Source organism: Myotis nattereri, assembly GCF_964212035.1.
Source record: "Myotis nattereri genome assembly, chromosome: 11".
NCBI classification, from domain to species: domain Eukaryota; kingdom Metazoa; phylum Chordata; class Mammalia; order Chiroptera; family Vespertilionidae; genus Myotis; species Myotis nattereri.
In genome coordinates, this window is record NC_138086.1 from 21583820 (window position 1) to 21606394 (window position 22575).

The window sequence follows — 22575 nt, forward strand, 5'->3', positions numbered from 1 at the left end:
AGTTGATAATTCGTACTTTTAAAAAGCTAAGATCGCCGAGACCGGTTTGGCTCAGTGGATAGAGCGTCGGCCTGCGGACTCGGGGGTCCCGGGTTCGATTCTGGTCAAGGGCATGTACCTGGGTTGTGGGCATATCCCCAGTGGGGGATGTGCAGGAGGCAGCTGGTCGATGTTTCTCTCTCATCGATGTTTCTAACTCTCTATCTCTCTCCCTTCCTCTCTGTAAAAAATCAATAAAATATATTAAAAAAAAAAAAAAGCTAAGATCTGCTTCTGAATAGGAACTTGTACACCAGTAGTTAATTTCCCTATGATTCTGTTTTTTAACTTAATGGGGGGGGGGGGAGTTGCCTGTGGACGTAACCTTCCCTTTGTGCTGCTTCTGTTTTTCCTGTCTCTCTCTTATTCCTACGAGTTTGAAACATTTCCATCCAGAGATTTCTAGCACACAAAACATCTTTGAGATGTTTCCTAGTTCCTTCTCTCTTTTCCCTAATTTTGGAGTCCCATTTTCCGATGATTTCCATTAGTAATCTGCTTGTACACTTTTTTTTCTTGTACACCTTTTTTTAATGCTCAGAGATACAGCAAAATAAATCACCTGAAGTACCTGTGCATTGGAGTGGGTTGGTAATAGCTTGCTTCCTCAAGGCAAGGAATTGTCCTAATGTTCATTTTGTTCCTTCCTGATTCTAGCATTTTTATTTCTCCCTCAATCATGTTTACATGGACGGATACATATCAGCTTATTCTTAGGCCTCCTTTTGCATTTTTTCCACTAAACCTGCTTTGAAAAACTAAGGATAAATGTCTTTGTGCGTATCACAGTGTGTTTAGTATTAGAAAACCATTTTCAGAATGGTGGCTATTTCTTTGAATTTGAAAAGATGGCTGATGATTGAAATAATAATAAAGTAGCTATTAATACCAAGTCACTATGTATTATTAGCTACCTCAGATTCTCAATTAATCCTGTATATTTGCCATTATCATTACCTTTTTTGCAGTTGACAAAATTAAGATTCAGAGAGAGTTGAGGTTCATAGCTGTTTGAGTATAGAACTCGTGTTCTTATTGATGTATGCAAAAAGCTGACTCAAAAAGTAGTCAAGATATATTTCACAACGGATGTAGGACTTGCTGGGCAATAGGAATGGACAGTGGCACTGGAATAGTAGCATGAGAAAGTAGTCCAGTAAGGAGAACATATCAAAAGGCATAGAAACATGAATGGATTCAGCAGTCCATAAGATAGTGCAGAGACTTGTGTAATGAGGAACAAGGCTGCCTGCTGGGAATTACTGGGAACTGGAGGTCATAGGAGGCCAAATTGAGGGGGGACCCAAAAAAAGCTGGACAGCGGAGTATAGTTTGGTTGTTTATAGCAAAAGGCCATTTGAGGGGTTTTAAGCATTGGAGCTATGTAATATTTAAGGAACTGCTCTGTCAAGGATATGTGTGATGAGGAAGAGAGGGGAGCCCAGCTGGTGTGGCTCAGTAGTTGAGCATCATCAATCTATGAATCAGGAGGTCACAGTTTGATTCCCTGTTGGGGTACATGCCCAGTTGTGGGCTCGGTCCCCAGTAGAGGGTGTGCATCGTTGTTTCTATCTCTCCCTGGGGGGGGGGGGGGGGGGGGGGGGAGGGGTGTGTGTGTGTGTGTGTGTGTGTGTGTGTATCCTATATAAGAAAAGCCTAATATGCTAAGTGTCTGGTCAGCTAGTCAGCCGTTCAACCAATCAAAGCATAATATGCTAATGATAAGGCCGCTCAACTGCTCACTATGACGTGCACTGACCACCAGGGGACAGACTCTCTGACCGGTAGGTTAGCTTGCTGATGGGGTCCCGCCAATCGGGTCTGAGTGAGATGGGCTGGACATGCCCTGGAGCCCTCCCGCAGTCCCACCCCCACAGGCCAACCTCCTGAGTCCCTCCCTGGCCCCTTTATATTTAAAAAAAGAGAGAGGGGAGTTCCCCAAGAAAGTCAAATAGAAGCATACACTAACCTTGGGCTGTGAAGGTGGGACTGGAAAAGAAGAGATGACTATCACAGACATTTCTAAGAAGAAAGAATTGAACTTGCAATGAATGGCTAGATGGGTGTTGCGGTTTTGAGCTTGGATGTCTACTGGCAAAGACAAAGGCCTTGAGAAAACAAGTAGTTGGACAGAGGGGAATGGAGGGTTTAAGTGAGCAGGCTGGTGCTGTGTTCACCCTTCGAGTAACCAGTGAATTCTTGAAACCCACTGGTAGGCCTGGCGTGAGAGAGCCGAAGCCAGGTGCCAAGGTGACCTAGAACTGAGGAGCAGGGGAAACTGTTGGTGCAAATGGCTGGGGTCAGAAACTGAGGAAACGATCAGAATTGGAGACTATATGGGACGCCAAGTAAGATTTGAGCGACTGTCAACCAGGCGTTTTCAGCTGTGAGTTCTGTCTGGAAGCTTTAGTCTTTCATTAGTTTAGAAATGTTTAGCCTTCTTATTTCATTTTCTCCAAACTCTACTTAGTACGGATGTAAAGAATTCCCCTTCTAGAGACTTAATGGGATTAAAAGAAGGAGGGGGGAGGGAGTCTTATAAAAGTCTGTGGTATCAGTTTATTTTATTTATGCATCTGAGAAAACCATTGTTTTTTTTTATGAAGAAATGTAAATGTTGAGTGTGAGGATTAAGCCCTTTCCTTCTCTGTGTATCTATCTGAGGCTAGAAAAGGACACACTCGTAGGAAACCAGGATAAAGGGGAAAATGACTTTGAGATGCACTTTCTTAAAATAACTGAAGGAGTGACCTCATGAGCCGGCCGATAGCCTGGGTTTGCAAATGGATACTTTTCTATTAGCCTGCTGCTTGATGCTGCAGAGCCAAATATAACGGAGTGTATTATATCATATCCTGTAGACAGGAGACTGTCTGGGAGAGGGGGGACTTAGAAAGAGAGGTGAAATGGCAGACTCAGCACAAGAATTAGGAATGTAAATACTATCAACCAGAGCTTCCTTTATTAGGTAAACATGGCTGATTTGGGCTCATGATTCCCTATTATGTGATAATTTGTGTCATCTTCTGGTAGAATAATATTTAAATAGGAACACCTGATCTTTAAATAGGATCTTCAGTATAAAAGTGTTGCTGCATTCATCTCTCATTAATACTTTAGCATTCCCATTTCTGTTTTGTTTGTTTTTTCTTTTTCTGTTTGACAGCTACAGGCTTGTGTCCTTGGGTCTGACTCATTGCTAAATTTGTCCTCTCCTTTGGTCTTAAGCTATAGAGGCAATATGGATGTGTCCTTAGCTGGGAGATAGGGTTTATCTCTGGAGTGTTGTAGACCATCAGGTTATAAGGAAAGCAGAATGTCTGGGAAGGAAGATTATAGCTTGATAAACTGCTTCTTTTGCCAGAAATCATTGTCAGCAATTAAGAACATTCACAAAGTAGGCTTCCATTCTCCCCCCAACATACACACAGCGTAATAACTGTGCCAGGAGATAAAGAACAGCAGTTGTGCCCAACCAATGTGGCTCAGCAGTTGAGCATAGACCCAGGAACCAAGAGGTCACAGGTTTGATTCCTGATCAGGGCACATGCCTGGGTTGTGGGCTCGATCCCCAATAGTTGGGGGGGAGAGGAGGGGCGCAGCAGGCAGCCAATCAGTGATGTTTCTCTCTCATCAATATTTCAACTCTCTATCCCTCTCCCTTCCTCTCTCTCTAAAAAAATTAATAAAAACATATTTTTTTAAAAAAGAAGAATGGCAATTGTCTCTTTGGCTTAATACCTGTTTGGTCTGGATTCAATTTGTAAAATAAATCTAAATGAAGTCCATAATGTTTTTAAGATCACACATACTTCACTATCTCCATATGTCAGACTCATAGACATTGGTCTAGCTTACTCATAGCTTCCTAGAAGAATGTTAGGGTATTTTCCCTTTTTATTAAGTAAAGCCTATTTATTTATTTATTTAAATGTTTTTTATTTATTTCAGAGAGAGGAAGAGAGAAATAGAAACATCAGTGATGAGAGAAAATCATCAATTGGTTGCCTCCTGCATGCTCCTTACTGGGGATCTAGCCCAAAACCTGGGCTTGTGCTGACCAGGAATTGAACTGTGAGCTCCTTGTTCATGGGTTGACACTCAGCCACTGCCACACTGGCCGGACAAACCTATTTATTTTCATATATTTTGTAACCAACCACCTTACTGAATTCTCTTATGTTTATAGTAGTCTTTCATTTGATTCTCTTGGATTTTCTATATACACAGTCATTTCATCTATAAATAATAATGATTTACCTGCTCCTCACCTCCTATTTCTCTCTTATCTAATTGCCCTGAATAACTACCTCCAGAACAATGTTGAAAATGTGATTTTGTTTGACACCTTAAATTCGTGGAAGCTGTAGAAAGGAAATAAGCTGTAGCATCAGTAGTATCTTGGGAGGCAGAAATCAAACTTGGGGACAGGTATTCTTGATCTTACAGGAACAAATCTATGCAATACAGCTTAAGGTTTTCTTCACGTATGTATAATTCTCAATCACTTGTGGAGCTATAGTAACATGTGGAAAACAGTGGGCTCATCAGTCACATATTGAAGCTCCCTCAGCCTTCCAGGAAGGCTCTCTGTGTGATAACCATACAATTTGGTGGGAGACACAAACACATCCCAGATATCTTTCATGACTACCGCTGACCACACCCTTGTCTTCCAGGCCCAGCTTCGGGCATTTATTCCAGAGATGCTCAAGTACTCCACAGGCCGGGGAAAACCAGGCTGGGGCAAAGAAAGCTGCAAGCCCATCTGGTGGCCTGAAGATATCCCGTGGGCGAATGTCCGGAGCGATGTCCGCACAGAAGAGCAAAAGCAGAGGGTGAGTCCTCTGGCCTGAGTTGCTTGTTGCTTTTCCATTTTGAATCAACCCCCTCAATTTTTGTCTTTCTATTTCTTATGCTAAGGAGTCTAGAAACGTTTGTGTTATAGTCAAGCCTGTCCCCCCAAAAAAGTTAGTCTCTGATTTGCATAGCCTTTTTCATGAATTTACACCTCTCTCTGCATAGGCCTTTCGGAGCAGTTTTAATTTTATGAGGTGCAGGGAAAAACTGAAGAAACTTGTAATAAAATTATTAATCCCTTTAAAACTTAGAAATGTTTTTAGTTCTGGTTAGCAAGAATCGCTGTTGAAAAATATAAATGTGGAATTAGAGAGATGTGAAGTACTAGATGTCATCCTTTTTCTGCATATTTGTTTTCAGTTAGTTTGGAAATTGAGAATCTTAATGTAAAATTATTGAGAAAAGAGTAATCTTTTGTCAGAAGTTTTAAGAGTTGGCCACAGGTTAGAATAAAATAACTAAAATCCAAAAGTGGGAAATCGTTGGTACTTGGTATTGAGTTTCTTTAGGAAAAAGAGAGTTTACTCTGTCCAAGGTTTGTTTTGTCTTTATAAATGGTCAACTGCTTATTCCATAGTGGGACTGAATAACCACCATTTTTGTGACTTAATGTGCTTTTCTGGTCTTTTGGTGACAGGTTTCATGGACCCAAGCACTACGGACCATAGTTAAAAACTGTTATAAACAGCATGGGCGGGAGGACCTTTTGTATGCTTTTGAAGATCAGCAAACACAAACACAGGCCACAACCACACACAGTATAGCCCATCTTGTTCCATCACAGACCGTAGTCCAGACCTTTAGTAACCCTGATGGCACTGTCTCACTTATCCAGGTGAGTAAACCTTATGGTTACCAGATTGTGGCTTCTGGGGCAGATCAGAGAGCACCTCACATCCAAGTGGAGAAAGTTTCCTTTCTCCAAACTCCTGTATGAATTTTATACAGTTCCCCAAGATCTTCCTACTGAAAATTCATTTTTGAGTAATATTCTAAATTGTTTGCATTTTGCTAAAAACAGTTTTAAATAGCTTTTCTTGACACTTCCAAATTTTTTTTTATTGCTTCACTTTGTCAATAACCAGGAAATATTCCTTCTGCATTACCTCTAAGAATTGTTAGTAGATAGGGAACCTCTAAAATTCAGGTTGGGGTAAGAGTAAAAAGTTGATGGACTGACATTGGGCACAGTAGTAAAATGTGATAGCTTCTAAAACTGATTTATTTGGTTGAAGTAAAACTCTGAAACTCATGTGTCTGAGATACAATTTTGTAACTCATTTCATATTATTACAAAGCCTATTGTTATTTATGCTGAATTGAGGATTAAATAAATATTAACTTCTGAGTAGAGAAGTAGAAGGACTCATCCACTGACACTTAATTGCTTTCCATACATTTCTTTAGGTTGGTACAGGGGCAACAGTAGCCACATTGGCTGATGCTTCAGAATTGCCAACCACAGTCACTGTTGCCCAAGTGAATTATTCTGCTGTGGCAGATGGAGAGGTAAGAAAGAGGATACTGTCTGCATCTGCTTAAATACTTGAATATAACCAGTGTCACCCCAATAAAGGCAATAAGAAGTAAAAATAAGTACTTGGATATATAGGTGAGGGAGAAGTGAAGAGATGAAGAGATGAAAGCTGCCTACATATCTGTCGCAATATTTTATTCAAACCTTTTACAAAGGATCTTATGCCATGTATATTAATTATAACAGTTGAAATTTGTGGATTTTTATGATTAGACCTAACTATTAGGAATTTACAATTTTATATTTATAATATATCATTTTGTTTAATATACTGTAAAAGGGGATTATCCATTTAATACTTTTATACTGTGAATCTCAAAGAATTTAAATTTTAGGTTTTATTTTAAAAATTAGATCATTAAAACTGGAGCTGACAAAAGCATTCTTTGAAAGGGTAAATATATTTGTAAATCAGTAGACATGATTTATTACATTTTAAATGTGCATTTGAAAAGGCTTCACAGGAAAATCCTTTCCTACCAAAATCAAGGTAATTATGGAATGTTAACCTAAAGATAGAAGTACTTTATGAAGTACTTGGTAAAGTAAGCACTCAGCCCTATGAAGCATAAACTCTGTTATCACCTTTACTTTATAGATGAGAAAACTATAACATGTAGAAGTTAGGAGACTTGCCCAGAGTCCAGAATAAGTGTTAAAAGCTCATTAATACATTGTCTAGAGCTGTGAGCTATCAGCGAAGTTTAGGAAAGAGTTCACTAAGTCACTATGAGCTTTTTCCCTAAAACATGGTATGTGCCTGAAATTTGAAAAATAGCCCACAAATGTCATAGAGAAGTATTAGAAATAAAGTCAAAATTATCTTACCCTTGTTCAAAACAAGGAGCATTTCTACTCAGAACAGCACGAAGTCACTTTCACTTGTACATCTCAGGAAGGGGAGAGAACTGATAAGGTTCTCATGGCTAGTGAGATGAAGGGAAGCCAGCATTTATTGAGCCCCTGCCATGTGCAATTGATGTGTTGACTTAGGAACTCTGCTCTAAAGGAGCTCCTGTCTGGTGGGGGTGAGAAATGTCTGCATAAATGAATTATGGTCCAGGCTGTAAGCGATGCTGCAAAGTGATCTATGCCTTCAGGAGAGAATGTTAACAGTTAGGGAGTCTGGAAAGGTTTGGGGCAGGAGCTAGCATTTGGTTTTCCAGTGAAGAAAGGTGAAGGAAAACAAGATACTTACTTTTATAAATTTGTAAACATTATGAAAGAGTATGGATTAGCTAAGGGGAAAATTCATCAGTCCCCAAACGCTAAAACTAGAGGACACTCCTTGCAGTCTGAAAGGTAGAAAAGACCGCCAAGTACATTTCCAGATTGAAAGGAACTTTGTGTTTCTTACACACTTCTCTAGAGTCTTTGAAACCCATTTTACTAAATAACTTCCCGTATTCAAAGATCATTAATGCCAAAATTTCACAGAAAGCACGAAGGATAAACAATCTCAGTCACATATCTCTGGCTTTTTCAGCAAACTAACATTATTTTTAAGTCATTTGTTGTGGGAATGGATGAGTGACCTGTAAGTAGCCTGTTGATTAATCCCCAGTCAGTCAGATAAAAAAATCTCTTTCCTCCCTTCCAGTAAAACAAAAAGGAGATAAAGAGAAGCATAGGTTATCTCAGAAAGTGGCAAACCTTTTTAGATTTTGTAGTATGATTTTGTTTGGCTTCTGATTTTTCTTAGAGATTGACATGGATGTTAGCATCTTAGTTTTGAGCCATAAGAACGGTAATTAGTTGAAATATCTCACTGACTTGAAGCAGATAAGACCACATCAAGCCAGTGAAACATTACCTCAGGTGACTCAGTAAAAACATTCTGCTGCCTTGTGTTTAGCATTTTTCCTCCCAAAAACCCAAAAGTACTTTACAAAAGTAAACATTACCCATACTTTTAGAAGTTGTAAGGTCATTTATTATCCCAATCTTGCCAGTGAGAGCTCCGCTCATTAGATCACACTACCTTTAATATCTGGTTAGTTACATTTGGTAACATTTAGTCCAAATGGAAGAATTATTTGGGGGCCTGTCTGTTCTGGTAATATATGGTCTTCCAAATCTGTTTGAGTACTCTGTATGCTGGAATATCCAGTAACAAAAGTCTCTAAACTTAGGCAGCTTATAACTAATTAGGGACACACAAAAAGGTAGGTAGACATTTAGAAATGAACAAGAATAGAATTTCCAAATAATATGAGATAAATATGTTGATTTCAAAATATTTATACAATTTTAATTTTGATGGCATGTTTACAAATACAAATGGATTTGAGAATTTATTCTGTGTATGATTAGACCACCAATAGGTGTTGGTGATATTAATTGTATTATGTATCAGAAAAGTCAAAATTTGAAATAATAGAAATCTGATAATAATGGTATATATGACCATGTTAGAAGGAAAAAACCCAAAGTACAAAAACCTTAGAGGCATAAATTTTAAATTGAACCACCAACACATGTAACAGTTTTGAAGTAGCACAACTTATTTTAGGTGGGTTTTTTAGTGAATATTATTTACCTGAAATACAGGTTAAAAAAAAAAGTAGGAAAATATGAATGAAGGAGTATGTTCTTCATTCATCCCTTCAGCAAACACATTCATTGTCAGGCACCATAGATACTAAAATAAAGACTGCTCTTGCTCTTAAGGAGCACATAGGTAGGTGGTAAAAAAATCACCACCAAACAATGGCAATGAGAGAAGGATCCTATAGAAGCAAGCCCAGAGTGCTGTGCAACACAGAGGAGAGGCCCTGAACCTTGGACCGTAGGGGAGTGCAGTTGTCTTGCTCCTGCAATCTCCCCTGAGCTCAGACTAGAAGAAGGTGGACAGGAAGACAGGCTGGAAGGATGGGAGTTGTATTCCTGTCAAAGGGAGCGGGACATGCTGCATGGCATTTGAAAGTGTGGGAGAGCCACAGGTGGTTAACTGTGACTAGAGGGGGGATATGAGTAGCCACAGTTTAAAGGGCCTCACTGTAGTGGGTCTTTTTCAGCAAAGCATAGAAGCTAACTGTACATCTTCTGAATATCTTTCCTCTAGGGCTTGTGGCCCTTTCTCTGGGACATGGTGACATCCAGGAATAGATAACCACACAGATGGAAAGGGAGAGCAACAAGAGCTCAAGCAAATACAACTAAAGCACTGAGACTCAAAAATAGGAATTCCAAAGAAGTGTTCATACCTAAGCTGATTTATCACCTGCCTTTTTTTTTTTTATAGAAATCTGACTGCTTCTTTTCCTACTTCCTCTCCACCCTTTACCAACATCCATTAATCTTTCATGCCTATAATTTACCTTCCTTAAATTATACTGTATATGGCGACATTTTAATGTCATTTTCACTACAGATGTAGTTGTAACTAAATGTATGTATATCAGGCCCGGGCTGGGTAGCTCAGTTGGTTAGAACATCGCCCTGATACTCCAGTGTTGTGGGTTTGATCCCCGGTCAGGGTACATATAAGAAGCAACCAATGAATGCATCAATAAGTTGAACAATAAATTGATGTTTCTCTTACCCCCCCCCCTCCAAAAATCAATAAATACATTTAAAAAATTAAATGTCTATATATTAAGTTACTGCCATTGGAGTATAAATGCTTGGGAGAGCTGTACCAGGCCAGCTCAGTAGTGGGATGGGCAAAAATACTGAGGGGCAGATCTGGAAAAAGGAAGACTGTTTAATGGCAAAAGGTGACAGGGCTGGCCAACTCCCACTGATGTTTTGAGTGGAATCTTGGGAGCATCTACTACTTGGCAGTGTAACGTGCCATCTAAAGTGGCATTGTTTGCAGTGATGCTCATCGGAGTAATGAGATCAAAGAGGTAATACCTGAGAAAGTCAAGAGTTTTGTGAGTTTCTGAGTGGGCAACTTTGCAGCTCCAAGGGAAGGAACTAGAATGTCTCCGCATCTTAGTGATGGGCCCTGAAGACTTGCTGACACAGTCCATTGCCTATGAGAACCCAGGACAAATACTAAGGTAGCTCAAAGGAATATCTCATTCTCTGGGGGGCTTTTGACAAACATCCTGAGAAGCAGTGTCATAATCTGAGTATGGTAAAAGAACCAAAGCAGAATTTGTGGAACTTTCTTTGGGACACAGTAACATGTGGGCACAAGTTACGTGAAGCGGGAACAGCAAGAGATCCAGTAAGCACAGCTAATGTCCTGAGGACTCAAGTCCATAGAAATATCTACCTCGGCTGATTGATTTATCACCTCCCATATTTTGCCTTGCTGCTTTTTGTTTTTGAGGGAGAATAATTAATCAACTGGTGATTATTGAGCAAAATGGACTAAAGTGGTTAGATTTAGATATCCAGAGCTGAGAAGTCTCTAAATGCAAGGCATTGTACTAAAATCAGTAGTTCTCAATCACGAGTACCCCCAACAAACCCTTCAGAGGAACATTTGGCAATGTGTGAAGATAATATTTTTGATTGACATAACGGGAGTGCTTTTAGCATCTAGCAGGTAGAAGCCAGGGATGCTGCTAAACATCCACAACGCACAGGACAGCCTCTGACAATAAAGAATTACTTGGCCCTAACTGGTTTGGCTCAGTGGATAGAGCGTCGGCCTGTGGACTGAAAGGTCCCAGGTTCGATTCCAGTCAAGGGCATGTACCTGGGTTGCGGGCACATCCCCAGTGGGAGGTGTGCAGGAGGCAGCTGATCGATGTTTCTCTCTCATCGATGTTTCTAACTCTCTATCTCCCTTCCTCTCTGTAAAGAATCAATAAAATATATTTTAAAAAAATAATAAAGAATTACCTGGTCCAAATGTTAATAGTACACAGTTGATAAAACCTGTGCTAGGTCTAGCAAAGCTGTATTCTCATCTACTCTGTAACTGGTAGTGTGTTATTCTGTTTCTTCATCATTCCTCCCCAATAAAAGCAAAGCAGGTTTTGCTACATTGCAATTTCCATCAAAAATAAAAATGCAAAATGACTTTGATGTACAATTCCATCTCTAGGAATTTACTCTATAAATAAACTCAAAATGTACAAAGTAGTATTTGAGGCTATTCATCACAGTACTGTTTATAATAGCAAAAGACTGGAAACTGTAAATGCCCATTAAATGATGGCTGGTTAAATAAATCATGTTGTATCTATATAATACAATGTTGTGCAGCCATTATTGTGAATCCTGAATGAATGAAGTAGTTTTTTTATGTCTCAAGATAGTCATTTCATAGATGTATTATTTGTGAAAAAAGCAAGGTCCAAAGGATACGTTGAATATACTGCCACTTTTTATTTTTTAAAAGAAAGGAGGAGCCCTGGCTGGTTTGGCTCAGAGCGTCAGCCTGCAAAATGAAGGGTCCCAGGTTCGATTCCGGTCAAGGGCACATGCCTGGGTTGCGGGCTCGATCCCCCGTGGGGGGCATGCAGGAGGCAGCTGATCAGTGATTCTCATCATAGATGTTTCTATCTCTCCCTCTCCTTTCTTCTCTGAAATCAATAAAAATATATTGTTTTTAAAAAAAAGAAAGGAGGAGTATTTGTATGTAAATATGCTTGCACATAGAAAGAATATCCCTGCAAAGATATACAAGAAATAGGTAACAGTAATGGCAAAGAGTCTAGAGTTCTGGCATTATATTCCCTTTGGTATAGTATGAATATATTTTAATTACATTTATGCTCCAAATTAAAATTTTTGAATAGGTAACTGATAAGGCTAAGATATTTCAAAAATTATTTAAAAGTATACAGTGGAAAATCTTGCTTTCTGACTCCTATTCAAGTTATTACCTCAACCCCACCCTACCTCAGCTCACAAACTAAGGAAAATATTTTCAGTGGTTTCTTTGGTATCCTTCCAGAATTTTTTATGTAAATATAAGCGAGTTCAAATATATGTTCTAATTCCGCACCCCCTTTTGCACAACAGATAGCATACTTAAAACCGTGTCTGTACATTGTAGGTCATGGTCATTTAAAAGTATGAATGTATTTGGCTGAGCACATAACAATTTATTAGAAAAACGACTTAAAAATCATAATCCTTTTGTGACTTTGATTCTTTACTATCGTGTCTTTTCTGCTTCAGGTGGAACAAAATTGGGCCACGTTACAAGGAGGTGAGATGACCATCCAGACGACGCAAGCTTCGGAGGCCACACAGGCAGTGGCATCATTGGCAGAGGCCGCAGTGGCAGCTTCTCAGGAGATGCAGCAGGGGGCCACCGTCACCATGGCGCTCAACAGGTGGAGGCAGGGGTGGGGAGAATAAATGAGCGTGGCGAATCTGTCCCTCCATACCGGTTGTAGAGAAATGGACCTCAGTTTGTCACAATTGGCCATTGGAGTTTAATGCTCTTAGCCCTTAGGATATTGTAAGTTGACTTCTAATCAGCCCTCATTCACCCCATTCCCACTCCCCCAACCCCACCCCAGCAACCAATCCAGCTTTTCTGACTTCTGGCTCAAGCCTGCTGGTCAAGTACATGGGTCCCTTTTCTTTTATCCCATCCTGTGCCTATTACTAGGCCAAAAGCAGCAAGGTTTGAATTTTTCAAAGGGACTAAAGGATATAAGAAATTAAGACGCTTCAGGGTTGATTTCCCTTTGACCCTATGAAAGAAATTGTTTTTTGTTAGGGATATTAATCCATGTTTTAGCTGGTTGAGAGCTGACTTTACTGACTTTTCAGGAAATGTGTTTCCCTTGCTTATTAAAAACTTTGAAATAAGTTTTGGGTTGTTGGGAGAAATCATTGAATTTATGTCTCTAGGTGTGTTTAGGAAGGATGCTGCAGAATGGGATACTCCAGTAAGGGGTAGTTTCCAAAACTAAATTGTCTTATTCCCTACTGGTTCTTTCTACTGGTTCTTGACAGAAAAGATCATCCTCATATAATCTTCTTCTTCACTGTTGACACAATTTTATTTTCAGTGGACTCAGGCATTGTAACTAATAATGAAGCATGTGCATCTTGAAGCCAGACTGCCTGGGTTTGAGTTCCAGCTCTGTCACCTCCTAGCTGTTTGAGCTTGGGTGATAGACTTGAACTCAGTGCCCAGGCTTTCCTCTTCTGTCAAATGGGAGTAATAGCAGTACCTACCTTGTAGGGTGTTGTGAGAACTAGAGGAGTCAATGCATTTGAGACCCTTTTCAGCTCCTGGCACAAGGTAACACCGCCATACAGCAGCTGTTAGTCTTCGGTGGTCATTGAACTCTTGTGACATCCCAGCACTCTATTAGGTGAGGTTGTAAATGAAGAGTCCTCTAAAATGTAATGTCTCCTTCAATGAAACCATTGGAAAGATTGGTTTAAGTAATACATTTAGCAAGCAGTATTACTCAGAGTGTAATCAACTCTTGAATTGTGTAGTATAGGCTGGATATCATAGAAATTCAGAGGAGTGGGATCACCTCCAAACTATGAAAATAAGCTAAAGTTTAGGTCGGTTGTGATAGAGATTAGAAAGCCTTGCTAGGATTATGTACAATGCTTTCCAGAGGCTGTAGAGGAGGTTAGGCAGTCACATAGATTCAGGTTTGAATCGTAGCTCTGCCACTTACTAGCCATTTGATCTTGAGAAATTTTAACTCCTAACCTGGGTCTTCTCATAGTTATAATAAGCATGATTTTCATCATGTAGAATAAAAAGGATTCAATAAGATAATGTATATAAGACTCTCAACAAAGTATCCAGCCCATAGTTAGCACTTCAGGAATTATAGTTATTTAAATAGTTTGTAGTGAGAAGAGATTAGAAATAGAATACCAGATTGGAAGAAGCAGTCCAGGTGTGATTTGTCAAAGGCCTGAAAACTAAAGTCGTACCAATGGAGATGACGTGACTGGTTTTGAAGGAAGTATGGCCAGGACTTGGGGGTTGATTAGGCACAGAAACTGAACCACACACGGTTGTCCTCCCAGAGTCACCCACTGAGTCCCTGAGTGACCTGCAGTTGAAACTTTTTTCTTAGCCCATTGAACTATGTTGCTTTTCAATAATGTGAAAGTGTCACTTTATTTCTCACACTTTGGCCCAATCCCACTCTTTGCTTTGAGAGGCTTCCTGAAAGCCTTGGCCAGAATGAGAACCCCCTCCCTTTTACCCACCATTAAAGACCAGAAAAACTTTATTTCATTGAGTCAGTGCTTTCCAGTGAAGAATATCCTGGAAACCCTGCCCATTGTGGAAACTATGAGGCACATCCTACGGACCAGGGCTTATTTCTACAGGCAAGGAGGGTATTGGTTTCCCGGGAGAGCTTGTTAACAGACTCAAATGCAGCCGAAGTGGCTGTAGTGTTTACTCCAAAGGAAGGAGAATGTGGTTCACTGTGGCATGTGGGAGGAGGAAAGAGATGTTGAAATCTGTTTGCAATCAAGTAGTCCAACGCCCCGGTGAGTGCTGGGGGATGGTGTGTTGCAGCCTTTGCTGTGGGTGAAGAAACCACACTTGACAGCGAAGACTAGGCTGTAGCAGGCTGTTAGGGGAACATCAGGGGCTTACTGATTCCAAGAGAAGTAACCCGCTGTCTAATGGCAGGAGGATTGGACTGAAGACATACGTCCTTGGTGTTTGCTTCCCTAAGGGATGAGACGCGCTCTGGAAGTCATCTTAGGGAAAATACACTAAGAAATCTGGTCTTTGTTCCTATGGTAACAAAGTGAGTTCATAGAGCTGCTCCCGCCTAGCAGTCTGTGTCAGGTGCAGATGGGACAAGCATGGTTCTCTAATAATCACCTGCACCTCTGCTGCACTGTAAACAGCAGATGTGGGCGCAGAGTGAGAAGAGAGGCAAGCTGCATGGGATGTCAGGTGGGGAAGAAGAAGGCAGAGGGCGCCTTCATCTGTTAGAGGGGGAAGGGGATCAGGACAGGTGCAGGACAGACCTGTTTTTCAGCCATGCTGCCAGAAGACTTTTGTATAGCAAGTCAGAACACGGGCCCTGGACTCAGACAGCCTTTAGCCCACCCTGGCATTATTATAAGCCAAAGAGGCTATGGATAAACTGTCATGAAAATGTCTGGAAAGTAGTTAATTTTAATTATTTTCCAAATATATAATTCAACACTTTTAGGAAGGAGATGAGGAGAGAATCAAAGTGAAGAACAGAGCATCACAGCTCCAAACAAAAGTAGAGCTATTCAGCCTGAACAGCTAGAGGAAAGGAAGAGGAATCATTTGGCTGTTGCAATGTAGTGATTACTTTTAGGTTCAGTTTGTTGGTTAAGCTGCCCTAGATTTATATTTCCCCTTAAACAAGTCAGTCTGCATACATGATAAATACTTGTAGGCTGAACCTACAGTTGCCTCAGTAGAAATTCAGTGTGTTGACACCAAGACAGTTTTTACTGTCTGCTGTGTGCAGTGCTGTGACTCAGTGCTGTGAGGAAACAAATGCTTCAGTTGATTCCTCTTAAGGAATTTAGAGTTGCTGTTCTTTTGCTGTGAAGAAACTGCTTAAAAAAGAAGTGAGTCAAATTTCCAAAGAAACAATTACTCTTGCCTTTTTTTATAAAGAAAATACTGTTGAGTTAAAAATAGAGATATTATTAAAATAAAATGTGGCTTTCATATAGGGACTGTTATTTATTTGCCAGTAAAATGGGATGGACAAACTAGATCAGAAATCCTCTCTGGAAATGGAGGGCAGGGACTGTGTAACTGCTTTTTTCTTGTAAAGAAGGTTGGACACTTGCAAATAAAAAGTTAGGAAATGACTTTTGTCAAAAAATTGTGAAGTGGTAGCTTAGAGACATTTTAATGCCTATTCACCTTTTAAGTAAAGGTAATCTATTTCTAGCTGTAGCGTTTGATCACTTTTTATGAAATCTAGTATAAGTGGTTAGAATAAGTTTGGAACTGGATTTGCTGACCACTGGAGTCACCCCCTGTCTCGATGCCTCATGTAAAACATCCATCCATTGCTGCTTTGCCTGTGGCTCCTGACGGGGGATCAGAAACTAACCTCACTGACCTGTGGACCCGTCCTCTCCATTGGACCCTTCCTCCCTGGCAGCCCAGATTGCTTCGGTGGTTGGTGGTCCCCGGCTTTTCTTCTACTGTAACATTTTATTGATTCTTTTATTTATTTGTTTACTTATTTTGAGAGTACATTTATTAAAGCTGGGGATAGTGAAAAAAGAAAGGCTTAGGATAGAGGAAGCTACAAGAGAGAGATTGCGGGGCTGCTGTGGCTCTCTAAAGACCTTATAGAAAAGAAGTGAGCCTAGGTGGGGCTGCTGTTGGCTCACTGGGAAGTGAAAGTCACAGTGGTTCAGTGGTTGAGCATTGACCTATGAACCAGGAGGTCATGGTTCAGTTCGCATGCTCAGGTTACAGGTTCGATCCCCAGTAGGGGGCGTGCAGGAGGCAGCCAATCAATGATTCTCTCTCATCCTTGATGTTTCTATCTCTTTCTCCCTCTCCCTTCCTCTCTGAAATTAATAAAAAATATATTAAAAAGAAAAAAAGTCACAGTAAAGAAATAAGCCAAGCTGGGGCTGCTGAAAAGTCAGGAAAGGGGGCCTTCGAGACAAGTTCAGAGGGTTCGCCTGGAATGGGCTGCCACTGCCCATTACTCCTGGGTTGCAAGTCTCGTGGGGACCCTAAGAGTTTAGGAGAGGAAAGGCATGGGCATGCTCCCGAAAGGGAGAGCGCACTTACCTTAACATTTTAGAAAGGTATTAAAGAAAATGACTAAATATTTAGAGCTTTTGGCAAAATCAAATAGGAGTAATTGGCTACAGGTAAACTTTCATGTGAGGACTTGGGTAGCTGCCCTCCCCATCACTGCCTGTGAAACTCCACACTAAAAGCATGTGTCCGGAGTGCATAAGAGTGGACAGGGCATCACCTTTGATAGTCATAGAAATAAGATTGTTGTAAACTGTGATTAAAAACTGGGAATGAGCAGTGGCCGAGGTAACCTGTAAACAAAAATCCTTTTTCCACAGAAACACTTCTCATCTGCAGCTTCCTTCTCCACACAGCTGCAGCTTTTTTCAAAAAACATACTTTTTAGCTTCCCATGAAGTCTCAGGTCAGAGTGTTAACACTGTAAAATAGGATGTTGGTATTATTTGACACAAGTTTTTTAGAAAAATAATAACAATAAAGAATCTAGGCACTAAATAGTACTTCATTTCACTATCTCTGATACTTACGAAGTACTTTGAAATTAAAATTTGCCATGTGGTTTGTACAGAATAGCCTTAGTAGTAGTAATTCCGGATCAAGGCTCCCCTGCGGCTCTAAATTCATGTTACAGACACTATGGAGTGACTGGCTGGGGAGTATCAGTTCACCAAGAACTGTGTTTCAGCATAAAGGATTGTCTTAACTTTTACATGGGCTGCATGTAAACTCTGTATTTTGTTCAGCTTTTTGCTCAACCTCAATTATATCCCAAAATTGTTTATGAAGGAAATAAATTTGAAATATATAATCATGACCTTGAACTAAGTCAAAAGGGAAAAGTCAGCACTTCAGAATTTAATTTATTAATTTTAATAAATGTCAAAGAATATGTGGGGTCAATACAATGTCAGGTGAAAAAAGCAGACTATACAACTGTATACAGTATGATTCTGATTATTATCTGTTTAAAGTTGTGTTTAAGATGAGAAGGAAATACTATTATCTCTGTATAGTTTAAATTTTTTATACTTAATGAAAGTTTTACAAGTTTTTACATGTATTTTATTATTATTTTGTTAATCCTCACGCAAGGATATTTCTCCATTGAATTTTAGAGAGAGTAGAAAGGAGGGGGAGAGATAGAGAGAGAAAAACATCGATGTGAGAGAGACACATTGATTGGTTGCCTCCTGCACACACACCCAGGGCCAAGGAACAAGCCTGCAACCAATGTACATGCCCTTGACCAGAACTGAACCCATGAATGACCCTTCAGTCCGAGGGCAGACACTCTTTTCACTGAACCAAACCAGCTAGGGCTTACATGTATTTTATTATTAGAAAAAAATAACTTTTAAACACATAAAGACATAAAAGTTAAAAAAAGTAACAAGAAGAGAATTTTCTTTTTAATGAGACTTTTCTGTTCATTCAGTTTCTTTTACTGCTTCCTAGAATCCTTTTAGTGACCAAGAAGTCTTCCCCAGGGGGGATGTTACGGCAGTTGCTTTACTTGTCTGCTGACTTTCTTAGACAAAAGTAACATTATGATACATGTTGCTTTGCCCACAGTCATCATGTTTACCTTAACCAGTCCACAGCCCCTCGCCCATCCCCACCTCCAGCTTATAATTGTGACTGTCATAGTTCGGCAAAGTCTGCAGCCTCAGAACAAAGCTGAGTCAACTGACTCATTTGGTGTCAAACCCATGACTTTGTCCACCTCTGCTAAACTAAATGACACCACCTCCTCTTAATATGCCTACTTTCCATACTTCCTCAGTAACGTGCGAAGTGGTACCTGATACTTTCCCAGGAGAGGTGCAAAATTTATCCCCTCCCCCCGCCACACACACACACACACACACACACACACACACACACACACACACATTTTAACATCTCTGAAATATGGATGATAAATTATAGTCTTACTTTTACAATTGTCAGGAATTTCTCTTTTCTTTCTTAATGACACATAAAATAATAACATTATATAGTTTAACGGGGGTTGGGGCTCCATACCCTGTCACGCACAGAGCAGGGTCGATCAGGGGGTCGGGGAGCTCCCCCCTGTCACGCACAGAGCAGGGCCCATCAGGGGGTTGAGGAGCTCCCCCCTGTCACTCACAGAGTAGGGCCAATAGGGGAGTTGGGGCACCGCCCCCAGTCACACACACAGCAGGGCGGATCAGGGGGTTGGGGCACCTCCCTCTATCACCCACAGAGCAGGGCCAATCAGGGGGTTGGGGCGCCGCCACTCTCACACTCAGGGCAGGGCCAATGGGGAGGTTATGGCTCTACCCCGCCACACACAGAGCAGGGCCCGTGGGGGGCGGGTGGTTGGGGTGCCGCACCCTGTCACACACAGAGCAGGGCCGATCAGGGGGTTGGAGCACTGCACCCTGTCACACACAGAGCTGCAGGGCGATCAGGGGGTTGGGGAGCTCCCCCCTATCAGGCACAGAGCAGGGCTGATCAGGGGGTGGGGCGCCTTCCCCTGTCACAAACAGAGGAGGGCCGATAGAGAGGTTGTGGCCCCGCCCCCTGTCACACACAGAGCCACAGGGCGATCAGGGGGTTTGGGCGCTGCCCCCTGTCACGCTGATCCCGGTGCTGGGAGGCCTCTCAGCTCCGCTGATCCCGGTGCTGGGAGGGTCACAGCTCCACTGATCCCGGTGCTGGGAGGCATATTACCCTTTTACTATATAGGGTAGAGGCCTGGTGCATGGGTGGGGGCTGGCTGGTTTGCCCTGAAGGGTGTCCTGGATCAGGGTGGGGGTCCCCACTGGGGTGCCTGGCCAGCCTTGGTGAGGGGATGATGGCTGTTTGCAGCTGGTCACACACCCTTCAGGGTGGGGGTTCCCACTGGGGTGCCTGGCCAGTCTGGGTGAGGGGCTGAGGGCTGTTTTCAGGCTGGTGGGTGACTGAAGCTCCCAACCTCTCCTTTTTTTCTTTTTTTTTTATTCTGGGCCAGCTTTAGCTCTGAGGCTCCAGCTCTTAGGCCTCCGTTGCTGAAAGCAGGTTTCTGGCCTTTGTTTACCTTCTGTATTTGAAACAGTGTTGCGATCCTGCTGGCTGAAGCCCAGCGACTAAAGCAGGTTTCTGGGGTTTTGTTTAGCTTCTATATTTGTAACATAGTTGCTTAGAGTTGCAGCTCAGATGCCAGCAGCGGCAGGCGGGGAACATTGGAGTCCTCCGTCACTGAAGCAAACAAGCCTCATGTTCGCTTCCAGCTGCCTGACTGCCGGCCGCCATCTTGGCTGGCAGTTAATTTGCATATCGCCCTGATTAGCCAATGGGAAGGGTAGCGGTCGTACGCTAATTACCATGCTTCTCTTTTATTAGATAGGATAGCATCATAGAATAAATAAAAGTGGGTATGCATAGAGTAAAAGCATATAGCAAGGAAAAGAAAAATGGGACACACTGCTAGAATAGAGCTCACTATAAACATGGTTAATATCTATTGTACAGAGTGTTTGTTTTGCAATGAAGGGAGGTTTATTATTTTATTGTGTTTCTAGAATCAAGGAGTTTGGGCTTATAGTGATCATTTAAAATTTTAAGTCTTAATTTAGCACTGCCTGCATGTACAGTGAGACAAAGGGAAGAGTTGGACTTTGCAGAATAGTAGTTAACTATTACTTTGTATTTAAAATCATGGATATAAGCCAAATTGTTATTATTTAATATTAATTCAATAGCAAATCCAGGTTGCTGACTCCTCAGATTATTATTTATTCTTGGCTACAAAAGGGCAGTTTCAGGTGATTATCTGTCTTGTGTTACTGTAAAGAGAGAAGAAAAAAAGGAAACCTTGTGATTGACAACCAAAATGGTTTTTCCATTGTGAATATGGATCAGAGCTCCACTTGGCTCACAAGCACTCAGTCGCTATCGATAAAGAGGAGACTTACAATGCGTGCTTTCTGTCCTCAAACACCCATTTCCTAGGTTTAAAGAAACTCTCACAGTAGCTTTAGAAATACTGTAGGTAAGACTTGGGGTTTCTCTGGCTCTTTATTATCATTTAAAAATTACTCTGGCTCTGTCCAGTAGCAGTGGAATCGTGTGCCTGCTGGTAGGCTCACAACACGGAGTCGTGGAGAGTCCAAGGAAGGGTGGTTTCTCTAGCTGCAGTGCTGTGCCTTTATTCAACCCGCACCCCCTCTCCTGTTCTGTACCCGCAGTGAAGCTGCCGCCCATGCTGTCGCCACACTGGCCGAAGCCACCTTGCAAGGCGGGGGACAGATCGTCCTGTCGGGGGAAACCGCAGCAGCCGTTGGAGCACTTACTGGCGTCCAAGATGCTAATGGTGAGAGAGCATAAATATTTCATTCAATTTCTTCCTTGTTTCCACTTAAACCTTCATGACATGACTGACAAACCCTTCAGAAAGAGGTTGAGCTTTGATTTGAGCTTTTCTCTAGTGGTAGGCCATTGATGCCTCAGAAAAGTCTAGGAGCCCCTGATTCTTTTCACCAGTGGGAGACTTGGGGTTTCGTGGGGCAGGGTGGTGGGGAGCCATGGTAGTGGTTACCTAACTGAATTGCTTATTTGAGAAGCGACTGTTTTGCTATGATAGGACTTGCTGAGAGGTACTTTAAAATCTGCTGTCCTGTGGGAGAGATCAGTGGCCTTTCCTATAGCAGAGACTCTCCATGGCGCGTGCATCGTGGCTGGTGCAATGTGCTCTCTGGAGAAAGGTGCCACCATCTCACACGGCGGCAGTAGGCTATGCTGGAGGTGCCTTTCCAGGTGGTGCTGAGGTTCTGCCTCCTGTTAATGTGGCCTCACCAAGGACCTGGATTTAGCCAATAGCATCCTGCCACCCTGCCCTTCTTTCCCAGCTCTTTGACTTCCAGGATATTGATTATTTCCTGAATAAATGAAAGGGATAACGTTCATAGAAATATGGCAGCAAAAATGTACAACTCCAGCCCAGCGCTTCAGATCCACTTTCACAGGCTCTGGGCGTCAGTTACCGAGATGGGCTGCCCAGGGAAGTGCCAAAGGAGTCTGGGTCTAAGAGGAGGACCAGCCCTGTTGTGTGAGACAATATGTGATTGTTTATTAGGCTTTTGTTTTAAATTCTATATAATCAGGTTAAGCAGGTCAGATTAGGTGCCCTGTGGTGCTTTTTCAGTTGCAGTTGGCAGACAATATTATGTTAATTTCGAACAGAGTGATTAGACATGTCTATAAGATGCTCTGTGGTTTTGTATATTTGTTGTTAAAGTCCTGGAAAGAGGATAGATAATAACATACATTTGTTTAGGCAGAAAGTTCCTTTTTTTTTTTTTTTTTTAAATTGGTTTAGTCCAGTGATGGCGAACCTTTTGAACTCGGCGTGTCAGCATTTTGAAAAACCCTAACTTAACTCTGGTGCCGTGTCACATAGAAATTTTTTGATATTTGCAACCATAGTAAATCAAAGATTTATATTTTTGATATTTATTTTATATATTTAAATGCCATTTAACAAAGAAAAATCAAC

The 22575-nt window shown here is 41.4% G+C and overlaps 1 protein-coding gene across 2 annotated transcripts in view; it reads left to right on the forward strand.

Annotated features, from left to right (window-relative positions):
* Positions 1-22575, forward strand: part of NRF1 (nuclear respiratory factor 1) — a gene marked incomplete at both ends in the record, with an annotated part of 81611 nt that overhangs the window by 37567 nt on the left and 21469 nt on the right. For both annotated transcript variants that reach the window (XM_081102427.1, XM_081102428.1), the window contains 5 exons: positions 4719-4877; positions 5537-5734; positions 6307-6408; positions 12524-12681; positions 21269-21393. In XM_081102427.1, the coding sequence (XP_080958553.1) occupies positions 4719-4877; positions 5537-5734; positions 6307-6408; positions 12524-12681; positions 21269-21393 (742 nt within the window). The remainder of the gene's footprint in view (positions 1-4718; positions 4878-5536; positions 5735-6306; positions 6409-12523; positions 12682-21268; positions 21394-22575) is intronic.